Source organism: Sceloporus undulatus, chromosome 9 (assembly GCF_019175285.1).
Source record: "Sceloporus undulatus isolate JIND9_A2432 ecotype Alabama chromosome 9, SceUnd_v1.1, whole genome shotgun sequence".
Lineage (NCBI taxonomy): Eukaryota > Metazoa > Chordata > Lepidosauria > Squamata > Phrynosomatidae > Sceloporus > Sceloporus undulatus.
This window is the reverse complement of record NC_056530.1, coordinates 27,887,380-27,900,780: the sequence shown is the minus strand read 5'-3', so window position 1 is coordinate 27,900,780 and position 13,401 is coordinate 27,887,380. Positions and strand designations below refer to the sequence as shown.

Here is a 13,401-nt window from a genome sequence, read left to right as displayed (position 1 = left end):
CCATCATGTCTAGACAACTGGGGATGCTGATGGGAGTTTCTACCCATCAAATCTGTAGGGTAGACTGTGCCAAAGCAAGGATTCGAACTCTGGTTTGCGGAGTTGCAACCCAACGCTCAAACCGCTACGCCACAAATTACGCTCTCTGGGGTGGCTTGGGGATTCTGGGAGCTGCAATCCCCCCAATGCTTTGGCATTGGGAATATGAGAGGTTAACCCCCTTGCGTCTCCCTGCAGCTCCAAATAAAGGAGGGGAAAGATTGCGTCCGGCGATTGTTGACGTTGGCGCCATGTTATCGGGATTCCTGGACGCGGAGACCTGCTTCCTGGCCTGGAGACCTTTTGTCTCCAATCTGGCTGGGCAGGAAGAGGCCTCCGAGAAGCAGCTTTCAGTTTGATAGAAATCCCTATGAGCAAGCCAAAAAACGCATTGGGATCTGAAAGGACACCAATTTAAGGCATAATCCAGAGCCTCAGGGGGATTTTGGGAGGTGCAGTCCACCAAGACATTCTCCCCAGGCTCTTGGCAAGTGATGCCAAGCGACGGCGGCATTGCAAGGGCAAAGGCATTGCGGCAAAGGTCTAGGGCCAACCCAAGACATGGTGCTGCTTCAGGCATATAACACAAAATGCCTACACACATATACACAATTGAGGTGCATAATTCCCAAAGCCATTTGAACACAGTCACAAGGCTCGCCTGAATTGCCTAGTTGCACCACTGCAAAATCAGAGGTGCGATACAGTCACAGATGGTTTTTTTATCCATGGATTCAAGCATCCATGGCTCGAAAATATTCCAAAAAAGAGTACAAATTCCAAATTGCGAACCTTGATTTCGACATTTTATATAAGGGACGCCATTTTGCTACGCCATTGTACTGAATGGGACTTGAGCATCCACAGTTTTTGGTATCCACGGGGGTCCTGGAACCAAACCTCAGCGGATACCAAGGGCCCAACACACTGAGCATTTTGGGGGGACCAAATCTGCACTCCCTTTCTCTTTAATATCTTTCGGCAATTAAAAAAAGTTAATTTGGATTTGCATTTATAAAGTGCCATCTGTCTAAAGTTATTTTCTGCAATCACTTCTATATCCTTCCTATATCCCTCCATATGGCTGGCCTCCTCCTGACCTCAAGGAAATTCACATTCAGCGACAGGAGGAAGGAAGGATCGCAGGAGCCACACAATCCCTGACCTGGCAAAGTGCGAACAATGCAAGAATTCCCTGCCGGAAGCCACTCCGGAGCCTTACTTCTCCGTAAGCGGACTTATATTGGGGAGAAGTTGAGTTTTTGGCCAAAGCGGTGTAGTGGTTTGAGCACTTGATGACAGCACTTGAGCATTACAAACCCACTGGGTGACTTTGCGCAAGTCACACTCTCTCAGCCTCAGAGGATGGCAATACATAACTATCTATGTATTGTTATTATGGCACCAGAGCGCTCTCTTTACAGAGAAGGCTCAACGTATCCCAACCATTAGAGTTCTCCAAATTCCATAGCATTGAACCAGGGCAGTTAAAGAGGTCTCAAACTGGATTATTTCTGCAGTGTGTTTCGGACCATGGTTTGGATGAGCATCTTCCAAAGGGATCATGCACTCCCTTTGATGCTCCGGTTCAAAAGGCGCAAAAGACCCCTCCAGCAACAACCGTTTTCGAAGCATTTATTGACCATCCTGAGTAGGAAGAGGAGGAAGACCTTCGCACGGTCAGGGCCTGGGGTCAAAGGTCCTCCTCCTTGACACTTTTGGGACCTTTGCGTGACCACAACCACAAGGAATCCCCACCCAACAGTTCGGATGCAACCGGGAAGGGAAGCCAAAGCATCCTTGTTTCAGGTCCTTGGAGGGAAGGAGGAGGAATCCATGTCGCTTCCTGGCCTTTAGCAAGATCCGGCTGTCCAAGGATCAGTCCCAAAAAATGGAAACCAAGGCAAAAAGGAACAACTAACGCCTTCAATTCCTTCCTCCTGTTTGCCTGATTAAGAAGCCAGTGCGACTTTGAAAGCTTGCAACATGGAACTGCGCATTTTGCTTGGCCCCATAAAGGTTATCATGGTTTGCATTTCCTGCAGTGTTTCTCTCTATGCAAGCGGATCCGGACCGTGCGCCGGGTCCAAACCGGATCCTCAAACTATTGCTAACTGGAAGTACATTTACACACGACGGAGGTGAACACTGAGAAAGAGTCAATGGGAAGGGGATTTTTGAAACCTCCCTATAAATAATACAAGATCCTCCCAAAATGGAGAGACAGACCTTCTTCTAAGGTGCAGGACCCCCAGCAAAACCAATGCAGTTTTTGTATTGCTTAGCTGCCCTAAACGGGAACAAATTTGGGTCCTTTTTGCATTCCCAAACCTATAAAATATTCCTCTTTCCCTCTAAAATACAGTCCTTTGCATTTGTGGCTTTGGGTTTTGACTATCTGCGCATTCGATCTCTATCCCCTCTCTAGGAATCCCTCGGTCGGCTGGAAATGGACCATAGAGTTGCATTGGAGCATCTAGAGATTGCGAGCGAAAACACTTCTGTAGGTCTTCTTGGTGACTCTATGGTCAATATTGGCAGATGCTGACCACAGAGTTGTGTTGGAGGACCCAGAGATTCCTAGAGAGGCGGTCTCTCGGGTTTAAAAAGTAGTATTTCCTTATTTGTGGTTATTCCACATTCGCAGGGGTCCCATGCGCACAACCCCAGCGAACGCGGAGGACCCGCTGCGGTCTAAATTATTGCACACACTTTTCCCAACATCCGGAAGCACATCTTTCCTACAATGAGGAGTTTATCCCATGAAGATCGGGAGTTTTATCCCGCGAACGTCCCGCAAAAGATGGCACAATTGTGCGAAATGGTTTCACACGCCGCCGCACAAAACTCGCCATTAAAGCGGATGCAAAGAAGCGTTAACGCACGTCTTTGTACTTTCAGGATTTCGGTGGCAATGAATTTGTGACATCGCTTTATCCGCGCAACTGCGTGTGATAATCATTTGCGCAACTGCTCGCCATTCCCGCTCCGTTTGCGGGATGCTTTCAATGCGCTTTAATCTCCCTTTAATGCCCCAGTGTGATAAACTCCTGAGAGAAGGTTTATCTGCCTAAAGGGCAGCGGAGGGAAAAGGTCAGAGGAGGGAAAGGGGAGGGATGAGAGTTGCGTCCCATCCAAAGCTGCGCATGGCTCAGCCCCAAAAGGCAAGGCCTCCCTGGTTTCTAAGTAATGGAAGGAGAAGGGGGAAAGAAAGGCTCCTGTGCATCCAAAGCCTTGCTGCTGCTTTCACTTAATGGGATTCAGATAATCCTGGTTACGATGGGGTTCGGCTGCTCCATGTTATGTTTCAATGGCAGTCCATGGGAGTCCATTCCCATCGGAAGGAAAACCCTCTCAGGATCCCAGGGATTCGGGAGGAAGGAGGCATCCCCCAATATTGCTTGGCAGCCCAGAAAACGGCAGAGGTGGCCTGAGCTATGGCTTCCCTGGCCAAGGAAGAGGAGCCCAGTGCGACCCTGAAGCTGGCTGCCTTGGCAGCAAAGCAATCCTTTGCTTCGCAGGACAGGAACCTCAGGGGCAAATCCATGAGGAAACCCATCCTTGCCTTGGAGAAATGGGTCCCTTCTCCTTCTTGTCTGCCATGGGAAATACATTCATGGGTTAGGAATGGAAGGAGGAAGGGGAGAAAAAGAGAAGGAGGGAGGGAAAGGAGAAAGAAAGAAGGAAGGAAGGGAAAAAAGGAAAGGAGGAAAGGAAAGAAGGAAACAAGGGGCAGGTAGCTAGAGAGGAAGGAGAGAGGGAAGGAGGGAAAGAAAGAAAGAAGAGAAAGGGTGGAAGGAAGGAAGGGGAAAAGGGAAAGGAAAGAAGAGAAAGGAAAGAAGGAAGGGGCAGGTAGCTACAGAGGAAGGAAAGGAGAGAGGGAAGGGAGGAAAGAGAGAAAGGGAGGGAGGGAGGGAAGGAAAGAGAAAAAAAGGGAAGGGAGAAAGGAATGAAGAGAAGGAAGGAAGGAAGGAAGGAAGGGGTAGGTAGGTAGAGAGGAAGGAAAGAAAGAAAGATGAAGGGAGGAAGGGAAGGGAAAGAAAAGAAGGGAGGGGGAGGAAGAGAAGTATAGGTGGATAGAAAGGAGGAAAAAGAAGAGAAAGGGAGGGAGGGAAGGAGGGAGGGAGAAAAGGAAAGAAAGAAAGAAAAAAGAAAGGAGGGAGGGAGGGAGGAAGATAAAGGTAGATAGGTAGAAAGGAGGGAAGGAAGAAGGGAAAGGAAGAAGGGGAGGAAGATGGGAAGAAGGAAAGAAATGTGAAGGAAGGCGGGTAGAAGGAAGGACAGACGGACTGAAAGAAGAGAAGGATATAGAGTCAAAATGATGGGAAGAAAGAAAGAAAGAAAGAAAGAAAGAAGAGAAGGATAGATAGGAAGGGAAGAAGAGAGGAGGGAGGAAGCGAAGGGTAGCTAGGTAGAAAAGAAGGAAGGGAGGAAAGAAGAGGGATAGAAAGGAAGGACAGAAAGGGAAGGGAGGCAGAGGAGGTGAGGGCCGGGAGGGAGGGCGGGGGCTGCTGGTGCCTCAGGGCCCTTCTCCTCCTCCTCCTTCCTCCTCCTCCTCCTGGGAGTCTTCCTTGGGGCTCCCTTCGGGGCAGCCGTGTCCGTGTCCCTGGTCGGGGCTGGCCAGGCTCCCGGTGCTGGAGCTGCCGTCGCCGAGGTCCCTGTCCCCGGGCGCCGCCTCCGCCTCCGGGGCCCGGTCTGCTTGCTCCTCCCGGAGGGCGAGGCAGAGGCGCTGGAGGTCTCGGTTGTCCCTGGCCAGGCTGCCCTGGAGCTCCTCGAGGGCGCGGATCTTGCCCAGGCAGAGCCCCACCTGCAGCCGGAGCTGCCTGGCGGCGCCGGTGCCGAAGCGCCTCCACTGGAGGGCCAGGCTCTGGTCGCGGAGGCGCTCCTGGTCCAGGAAGAGGCAGAGCTCGCGCAGCTCCCGGTTCTCGGCCTGCAGCCGCCCGTTCAGCGCCTTCAGCTCCCGCACTTCGCGGAGGTGCGCCTGGAGCTCCAGGTTGACGCCTTGCATCAGCTTCCCGCGCTGCACCAAGGCCGACAGACGCTGCGCCTCTTCGCGGCGGAGACGCAGCACCAGCTCCTCCTTCGAGCACCGGGCCAGATCCTCCTCCGCCTCTGCCTCCGCCGCCGCCTCCGTCTCTTCCATGGAACCGAGGGGCTCCGGAGGAGCGCCCTCCGAAGCCGGGAACATGGCCTTCCTTCGCAGCAGCAGCGCCTCTCCCCGTCCCCGGCCGCTTTCGTCCCGGGATAACGGCGCAACAGCATTCCTCCGCTCTCATTGGCTGCCCGTTCCTAGGGGCGTGGCGTAACTTCCTTCACTCGCCCCTTCTTACGCTCTCATTGGCTGCCCGTTCCTAGGGGCGTGGCTTCACTCGTCCCTTCCTACGCTCTCATTGGCTACCCGTTCCTAGGGGCGTGGCTTCATTCCCTTCATTTGCCCCTTCCAACGCACTCATTGGCTTCCCGTTCCTAAGGGGCGTAGCCTGTTTCCCTTCGTCTTTCCTTTCCTCCACTGTCATTGGCTGCCTATTCCTGAGGGGCGTGGTCTATTTCCCTTCAACTGCTGGCCCTTCTTACGGTCTCATTGATTGCCCATTCCTAGTGGCGTGTTCTATTTACCTTCACCTGGCTTTTCCTCCGCTATCATTGGCTACTTATTCCTGAGGGGCGTGGTCTGTTTGCCTTCACCTGGACAATCCTACGCTCTCATTGGTTTCCTATTCCTGAGAGGCGTGGTCTATTTACATTCACCTGGCCTTTCCTGAGGGGCGTGGTCTATTTCCCTTTACCTGGCCATTCCTACGCTCTCATTGGCTGTCTATTCCTGGGGGCGTGTCCTCTTCTCGTCATCTGGCCTTTGCTCCGCTGTCATTGACTGCCTATCCCTGAGGGGCGTGGCCTCTCATTCCGCGTTAAGGTTGCAAGCGGTGCGCATGCGCAGCTCTAAGACCCGGATGAGGATGACAGTGTTAGGGTCATGTGAAAAAGCCCTATCCGAAGCAGTGGCTGCTGTTTGTTGACAGAAAGGGCAAAGAAAGCCTCCAGTTTGGAAGGAAAGGTAAGGCTTGGAGCAAAACCCCATTAAAGAGTGGATGGTCTTCTGAGGAAGGGGCTTTGAAGGGCCCTGGAGGCTCAGTGGGCCATAGAAACCCATTGAGAAACCTCCCCCTCCATCCACACTGCAGAAATAACCCGGTTTGATATCGCTTTAACCCCCTTGGCTCCATGCTATGGGGATGCTGGGATTTGTAGTCCATTGTGGACCTATAGCTCTGTGACAGAGAAGGCTCAATGTCTCACAGGAACTACAGTTCCCAGGATTCCATGGCATTTGAGCCACTGGAGGATCCACTTTAACTGCCATAGCTCCATGCTATGGAATCCTGGGAACTGTAGTTCGTTGTGTTGTAGTTCGGACAGAGACATCTCTGCGGATATAGTCTGTAGGGCAAATTATAATAATTAATAATAATAATAATTGTTATATTTTAATAATATATTTCATAATATATTTAAATAAACTATTTTATTATTTATTATTATTTTATTTTTATTATTTATTATTTGTATGTGTTGTTGTTGTTGTTGTTAATATGTTTTATTATATTAAAATATATCATAATAATAAATTATATTTTAACAATAATAACATTTAAAGTGCTATATAAATAAAGCATAGGAAACGACAACAGCGGGGTTTCTGCATCCTTGCGAATGCAGTTGGACTACACTTCCCATCATCCCTGCCTTGCTGATGGCAACTGGAGAGATGGACAGCTTAAGCCAGAAGTCCCTGGCCTTAGAATGGGCAGTGTGTGTGATGCAAACCTTGCCTTCCTTTGTTATCTCTGCAGCCCTTCGTCCAGTTTTCAGAGGCACTTAGGGAGCCCTGAGGTGCCATGACCAGCAACCTGGACATCTTTGTGGGGAACACCACTCTCATCGACGAGGAGGTCTACCAACTCTGGCTGGACGGCTACTCAGGTGAGAAGGGGCAACAGGTAGATAGATGGGGCCCACCTTGGCTTCCTTTCGGCTGAGAGTGGGGTCAGCCTCCTCTGACCATAGAAGTTGGCAGCAGCCTACTTCCTCAGGTGAAGCCTAGGAAAGCTCCTGCTGGCAACTTCTTTCTTTCACTGAGTCCCAAAGGTGCCTCAAGAGCCCTCTGCATACTGACTCGGCAGCTATATCTTTGAATTCTCTGGCCATGGCCATCTTTCTTGGGGATGATGGTTGAGTTGTAACCCAGCACCTCTTTGAATCGGAGAATCCTAGACTTGGAAGAGACCACATCCCATCCATCTGCCTCCTGCCATGCAGGAATACACATTCAAAGCACTCCTGACAGATGGCCATCCAGCCTCTGTTTAAAGACCTCTAAGGGAGACTTCACTACACTCCGAGGGAGTTTGTTCCATGAATGTGACTTTTAGCTTTTGCTTTCCCTTAGTGAACGATGCTGTGTCGCTCCGCTTGCGCAGCGGGATCCTGGAGCAGACAGGGGCCACAGTGGACGTGCTCCAGAGTGACACCATGGACCACTACCGCACCTTCTACATGCTGGAGCGCCTCTTGCACTCGCCTCCCAAACTGCTGAACCAGTTGCTCTTCCAGATCCCTCCCTATCGCCAAACCATGCTGATTGAGAGGTAGGGCGAGGTGACCGGGAAAAGGGGTCCAAGGTGGGGAAAGAGCTTGGACTACGATTCAACCAGTGGATTGGCCGTTGAGTTACGATTCTGGAGAACGCTGTTTGAATCCCCAGTTGGCAATGGAAACCCATTGGGTGATTTTGGGCATGTCACACTCTCTCAACCTCAGAGGAAGGCAAAGGCCAACTTTTGTAGCTAAGAGAGAGTGTCTTGCCCAAAGTCACCCAGTAGGTTTCCATGGCCAAGTTGGTCTTCAGAAGTGTAGTCCAACACTGGCTCCTGGGTGACATTATATTATACTATAGAATTGTTCCCATTGCATTTATTCTCGATCCTTGGTCCTCCAGATGTCTTGCACTCGGCTCCCAGAGTCCCCGTCTATTGGCCAAGCTGACTGGGGATTCTGGGAGCTGAGGTTTGACAAATTTAGGTTGGTGCATGTCCCCTTCAGAAGGTGGATTCTGGGTTGTTGAGAGGAGGAATCCATTCCCCTTCCATAGTGAGTGCTGATTTTTATCTACATTTCTTCCTCTGAGTTCGCTGTATGAAGGCTTGGCCAGTAAGTGAACTGGTCTCCAAGACTGCCGAGTGCGAAGAATCTCCAGAGTCTTGCCTTCAGCTATCGTGAGACTGTGTGGTTCTTCCTGCCTGACCCTAACCCTAACCCTGTGGTTCTTCTTGGCTGCAGGTACTACGCCTTCGACGAGGCCTTTGTGCGAGAGGTGCTGGGGAAGAAACTCTCCAAAGGCACCAAGAAAGATCTGGATGATATCAGTGTCAAGACTGGGGTGACGCTCAAGAGTTGCCGTCGGCAGGTACGGTGCGCCCTGAGTATCTGGATCCTCTGTGGATGCCAAGATCCATGGATTCTCACGTCCCATTAAACGCAATGGCATAGTGTCCCTTATATCAAATGGCAAAATCAAGGTTTGGTTTTGGGAATGTATATATATTTAAAACTGTTTTCAAGCTGTGGGTGGTTGAATCCACGGATCAGCTTCAGAACTGACTCTCTTGAATGACTGGGAAGTGTCAACAATTGTGTGATACGAAATGTGTGATAAGAAAGGATGCCAAACTGGCGTGCTTCCATTCTTAAACTAGCGCAGTCGTGGCAGGATAGCTGGTGTGATGAAGTCCTGGGAGAAAGGTGGGATATAAATAGAGGGATGGATGGATGGATGGACTCCTTTCATCTCCAAAAGAAATGGACATTTTGGGGTGTTATCAGAGATCCTAGCTTCCTTATCAGTGAAACCAAGTTCCCTGTAGGAGAGACGGATTGACTAGAACAGCTCCGACTGTTTCTGTTGTGTTCCAGTTTGACAACTTCAAGCGGGTCTTCAAGGCTGTGGAAGAGCTCCGAGGGTCGCTGGTGGAAAACATCCAGCAGCACTTCTTGCTCTCAGACCGACTAGCCAGGTGAGCCATCTTAAGCCATCTTACGTTTATCTCATATTAAAGGTTATCTCTCGTAAAGGCATGTTGGGCGATTTGTTTGAATTCTGGCTTGTTGTGGCCAGACCTTGTCAAACACAAATGAACCACGGTCCATTCGTTTGCTAAGAACCACAATTAGAAGCCATGGTTTGTAGCTGTCGTATGCGTTGTGGCTTGTTTAAAACATGTCTTACTGTAATATTTGGATGGCTTACCTCTGGTTTGTTTCTCTGTCTGAAACAAGAGCCAACCAAAAGGCAGGAGAGAAACAAACCAGGGATGGAGAAAACAAACGATGGTTTGTCTGGTGACGGTGGAGGGATCTATGGGTACGGCAACAAGCCATAGCTAACATAAACTATGATGTGGTGCAAAGGTGAACAACATCTGTTCCTCCAACTATTTTGGACTACAGCTCCCATCATTCCTTACCTGTCTTGGTTCAGGTGGCAAGAACTTGTGTCAGTGGAAATAGCTGTAGTTTGTTGTTTTGTGAGTCGCCAAGCAATCTTTGGCAGAGAAAGCAAAAAGCCTGGTAAAGCTACACATCCCAGGATTCCATAAAATGGAGCTATGGCACCTGAAGTGGTGTCAAACCACATTATTTCTATCGTGTAGATGCAGCCCTGGTGTCTTTCCAGCTTTTCCACTTAAGGAGGAAGGTGGGATATTCATTCATTAAATTCCTGCCATCTTTTGCAGGGATTACGCAGCCATCGTATTCTTCGCCAACAGCCGCTTTGAGACGGGGAAGAAGAAGCTGCAGTACCTGACCTTTGAAGATTTTGCTTACTGCGCTGAGCAGATGATCCAGAACTGGACTTTGGGAGCAGTGGGTAAGTTTTGTTGCCCTCCATAGTACGTTTCTAGCCATTGGGTTTTACTTAGTGCACCACTATCACAGGCACATTTTGTGAGGACACAAGAAAGGGTCTTCTCCGTAGTTGCTCCCAAGTTGTTAGCCCCGCTCACCAGTACGCAAATCCCTTTTGATTTAGGGAAGCATTAATTTTTTAATATGTTGTGCCAAATGGAGCTGTTAATGGGGAAGAGGGTGTTGTGTTGCAGAGGGATATTTGCATTTGGCTGCAGGGATGTTGAATTCTGGGCTGCTGGTGGAAAGAGATCAGGATGCCAAGCAGCCTAGCTGTCTTCAGGAGGGACTTCCAAAGTGTGGAAGCAGACAGTTACTTCCTTATGGAAAGTAACACTGATATCTCCCCTTTTGTCTTTCCTTGGCAGATACCAACGTGGATGATATGGACGTCGACCTCGATAAAGAGTTTTTGCAAGGCCTGAAAGAGTTAAAAATTTTGCTTACAGACAAGGACTTGCTAGATCTGCACAAAAGGTATTTTGGATGCATGCAAAGGTATTTCTGATGGCTGAGATTCGGTAGTTTTCACCTCTGGGAGAGATGAGTATAGTCTGGGAGCTGATTCTGTATGCACCCGCCTTCTTGAAGCCACCCTTCCTGGATTGAAATCAAGAAAAGTCTAGCAGATGAAATGTTTATGTGTTTTTGCACTTTCCCCAGTCTTTGGTTGGTGTTAAAAGAAAGAGTGGAGTGTGAGGTTGGAGAAAAGGAAGCCAAAGGAGCTCAGATTGTGGATCAGAGCTTGCAGATTTTCTCACCCCATATTTTATACCCTGCCTTTCTTCCACTGAGCAAAAGTGGAATATGTAGCATCCTTTCCCACCGACTTGATCCTCAGAAGGGATTCAGGTGGAGTGAGAGAGAGTGATGGCCCCCCAAGGCAGCCCAGTGAATTTCTCAGCCCCATGAGGACTAGAACCTAGATCTCCCAATGACTGTGACTCCATACTGGTTAATAGTGGGATGCCCATGAGAGCTAGCGGCTTGCTTTTCAACATACTGTAATGTGAATCGAGGTGCCTGCAATTTCCAGTTCAGGCTGAGGCATCTCATCCTAGCCCTTGCGTGCCAAGCAGATAATGTTCATTTCTGATCTGGTTCCCAGCCTTGGACATTAGATTTGGTAGTGGTCTGTGAGCGTAATGGTTCATTTTCCATTCCAGTGCATGAAGTGCTCCCCTATAAAGTGAATTTCAAAATCAATAGCTGCTGGAGCTCAAAGGTACCTGAAGGCCAAGACCTGCACACCTCCGGCTCCCTTCCCCAAAATAATCTCAAACATCTGGGAAAAGGCACAATTATGGTACTGGGAGTATTACCTGCAAATCCTCAAATCTGTTCTTCCTTTTTATATCTATTAAAGCAGAGGCCTTCCAGATATTAGGCTGCAGCTCCTATCGTCACTGGCCCTTGGCCATGTTTTCTGGGGCTGATAGGGGTTGGAGTCCAACAGCATTAGGAAGGCCATGGGTTCTCCACTCCAGTTCATGGATGTACCTCCTAGCTATGTTTAAAGGAAAATGCTTTGGGGCAGAGACATCTCTTTCTGACCCCTTCTCTCTTATCTCTTCCTCGCCCAGCCTGGTGTGTACATCGCTGCGGGGAAAGATCTCTGTCTACAACGAGATGGAAGCCAACTTTAAGGTGTGTCCCTAGAAACATTCCTGAATTGTAAAGCCATGCTGTCCCTCCCTCTGCTTTTCTTGAAGCCCCTCTGACCTCTGGACCTTTGGATGGCTCACCTCGAGGCGCGGTGTGCCAAAAATGCGTTGGCAAACTTGCTGCTTCTGTGTTGGCCATCAGAGGGTGCCATTGTGCTTCTGGAAAATTATCCTTGGTCTAACAGCCCTCAGGTTGGGTGTTGCTGGGATGAAGGGATGGAGAGTCGAAAGAAAGGAATGGGGTCCCTTCTCTGACCCACCTTCCCCTCTCCGTTTTCAGAACCTTTCTCGGTCTCTGATCAACATTGCTTCGAAGCTCACCCACAGCAAAGATGTCCGGGATTTCTTCGTGGACCTGGTGGAGAAGGTAGGCCATTTGCCATCATCACACCCAACTCCAGATGAGGACTGGGCTTCCGGAATATCATCAGGGCATAAAGATGATGGTGATGCTGCAGCAAAGAACCATAGAGTTGGAAGAGACCCCAAGGGCCATCCGGTCCAGCCCCATTCTGCCATGCAGGAACTCACAATAAAAGCATCCCCATTGACAGATGGCTATCCAGCCTCTGTTTAAAAACCTCCAAAGAAGGAGACTCCACCACGCTCCGAGGGAGTGTCATCCACTGTCCAACAGCTCTTCATTACATTAGGTCTTCCTAATCTTGAGGGGGACTCTTTTTTCCTGTAGCTTGCATCCATTGCTCTGTGTCCTATTCTCTGGAACAGCAGAAAACAAGCTTGCTCCATCCTCAGGGAACCAATATGTTTATCCTTGAGAAGAGAAGGTTAAGATATGATAGCCCTGTTTAAATATTGGAAGGGATGTCATGTTGAGGAGGGAGCAAGCTTGTTTTCTGCTGCGTGGGAGACTAGGACTCGGAGCAGTGGATTCAAGCTACAGAAAGAGATTCCACTTAAATGTGAGGAAGAATTTCTTGATGATAAGAGCTGCTGTTGTTCTGGACCCATCACTTTGGGTCCTTCAAAACTAGCCATGCAGCCCATTGGAGACGTCCTCACCCCCTTGGCTTTTGCTTGACTTTTGGGGTGCTTTGCTTCACTTCTGCTTTGATATTTACCTTTTTTATTTCTTTGGCAGTTTGTGGAGCCCTTTCGGTCGGACAAGTGGAGCCCGAACGACGTGCGCCTCTTTCTGACGCAGTACACAGCTTGCGCTCACACACTGGACGCATTCAGGTTTGTGTGGACCCCAACCACCGCAGAGACAATACGCAAAGAAATGGGGATGGCTGTTTTAAAAGATTTTCAGTGCGCCGTTTTATTAAAACGATGCATGTTCTTTTGCTCCCTTTGCAGGCATCAAGCCCTCTGGGAGAGGTACATGGGGACACTCAAAGCCTGCCTTCTGAAGATGTACCACGACTGAGCCCTGTCTTTTCCATCTGCTTTATTTATTCATCAGGATACGATTTCTCTTCGAAGTGGAATCACTTTGCGGCGCAACAACATCCCAACCTTCACCAGCAACAGGAGGACTATACAGTTCATTCTCACTGACTGCTATCCGTGCAGCAGAAGTTACTTTTGGGGGGACAACAATTCCCAGGATCCTGCTGCTGGCGTGGCGCATTGTTGTGGAATTGCAAGGATTGTACTACCGAAAAGACCTTTCGAAGCATTTGCTGCCCTTTCGGTCCAGGCCTTGCTTTCCCATTTTTGTCCTTTTATCTAGAGACAAGGCCTAGCCATAATAAAAGTGTACTTGTCGGAA

The 13,401-nt window shown here is 49.4% G+C and overlaps 2 protein-coding genes across 2 annotated transcripts; one reads left to right on the top strand and one right to left on the bottom strand.

Annotated features, from left to right (window-relative positions):
• Window positions 1-4,551: 4,551 nt before the first annotated feature.
• Window positions 4,552-5,290, bottom strand: CCDC85B (coiled-coil domain containing 85B). Its single transcript, XM_042441097.1, has one exon. It carries the CDS (start codon window positions 5,225-5,227, stop codon window positions 4,559-4,561), a length of 669 nt encoding a protein of 222 aa, XP_042297031.1. The 5' UTR covers window positions 5,228-5,290; the 3' UTR covers window positions 4,552-4,558.
• Window positions 5,291-5,407: 117 nt separating this feature from the next.
• On the top strand, window positions 5,408-13,401 carry LOC121916235 (FGF1 intracellular binding protein). Its single transcript, XM_042441096.1, has 11 exons — window positions 5,408-6,094; window positions 6,891-7,020; window positions 7,487-7,685; window positions 8,377-8,503; window positions 9,010-9,110; window positions 9,831-9,964; window positions 10,371-10,479; window positions 11,586-11,649; window positions 11,947-12,033; window positions 12,769-12,866; window positions 12,987-13,401. The coding sequence occupies exons 2-11, from the start codon at window positions 6,936-6,938 to the stop codon at window positions 13,054-13,056; spliced, it is 1,074 nt and encodes a 357-aa protein (XP_042297030.1). The 5' UTR covers window positions 5,408-6,094; window positions 6,891-6,935; the 3' UTR covers window positions 13,057-13,401.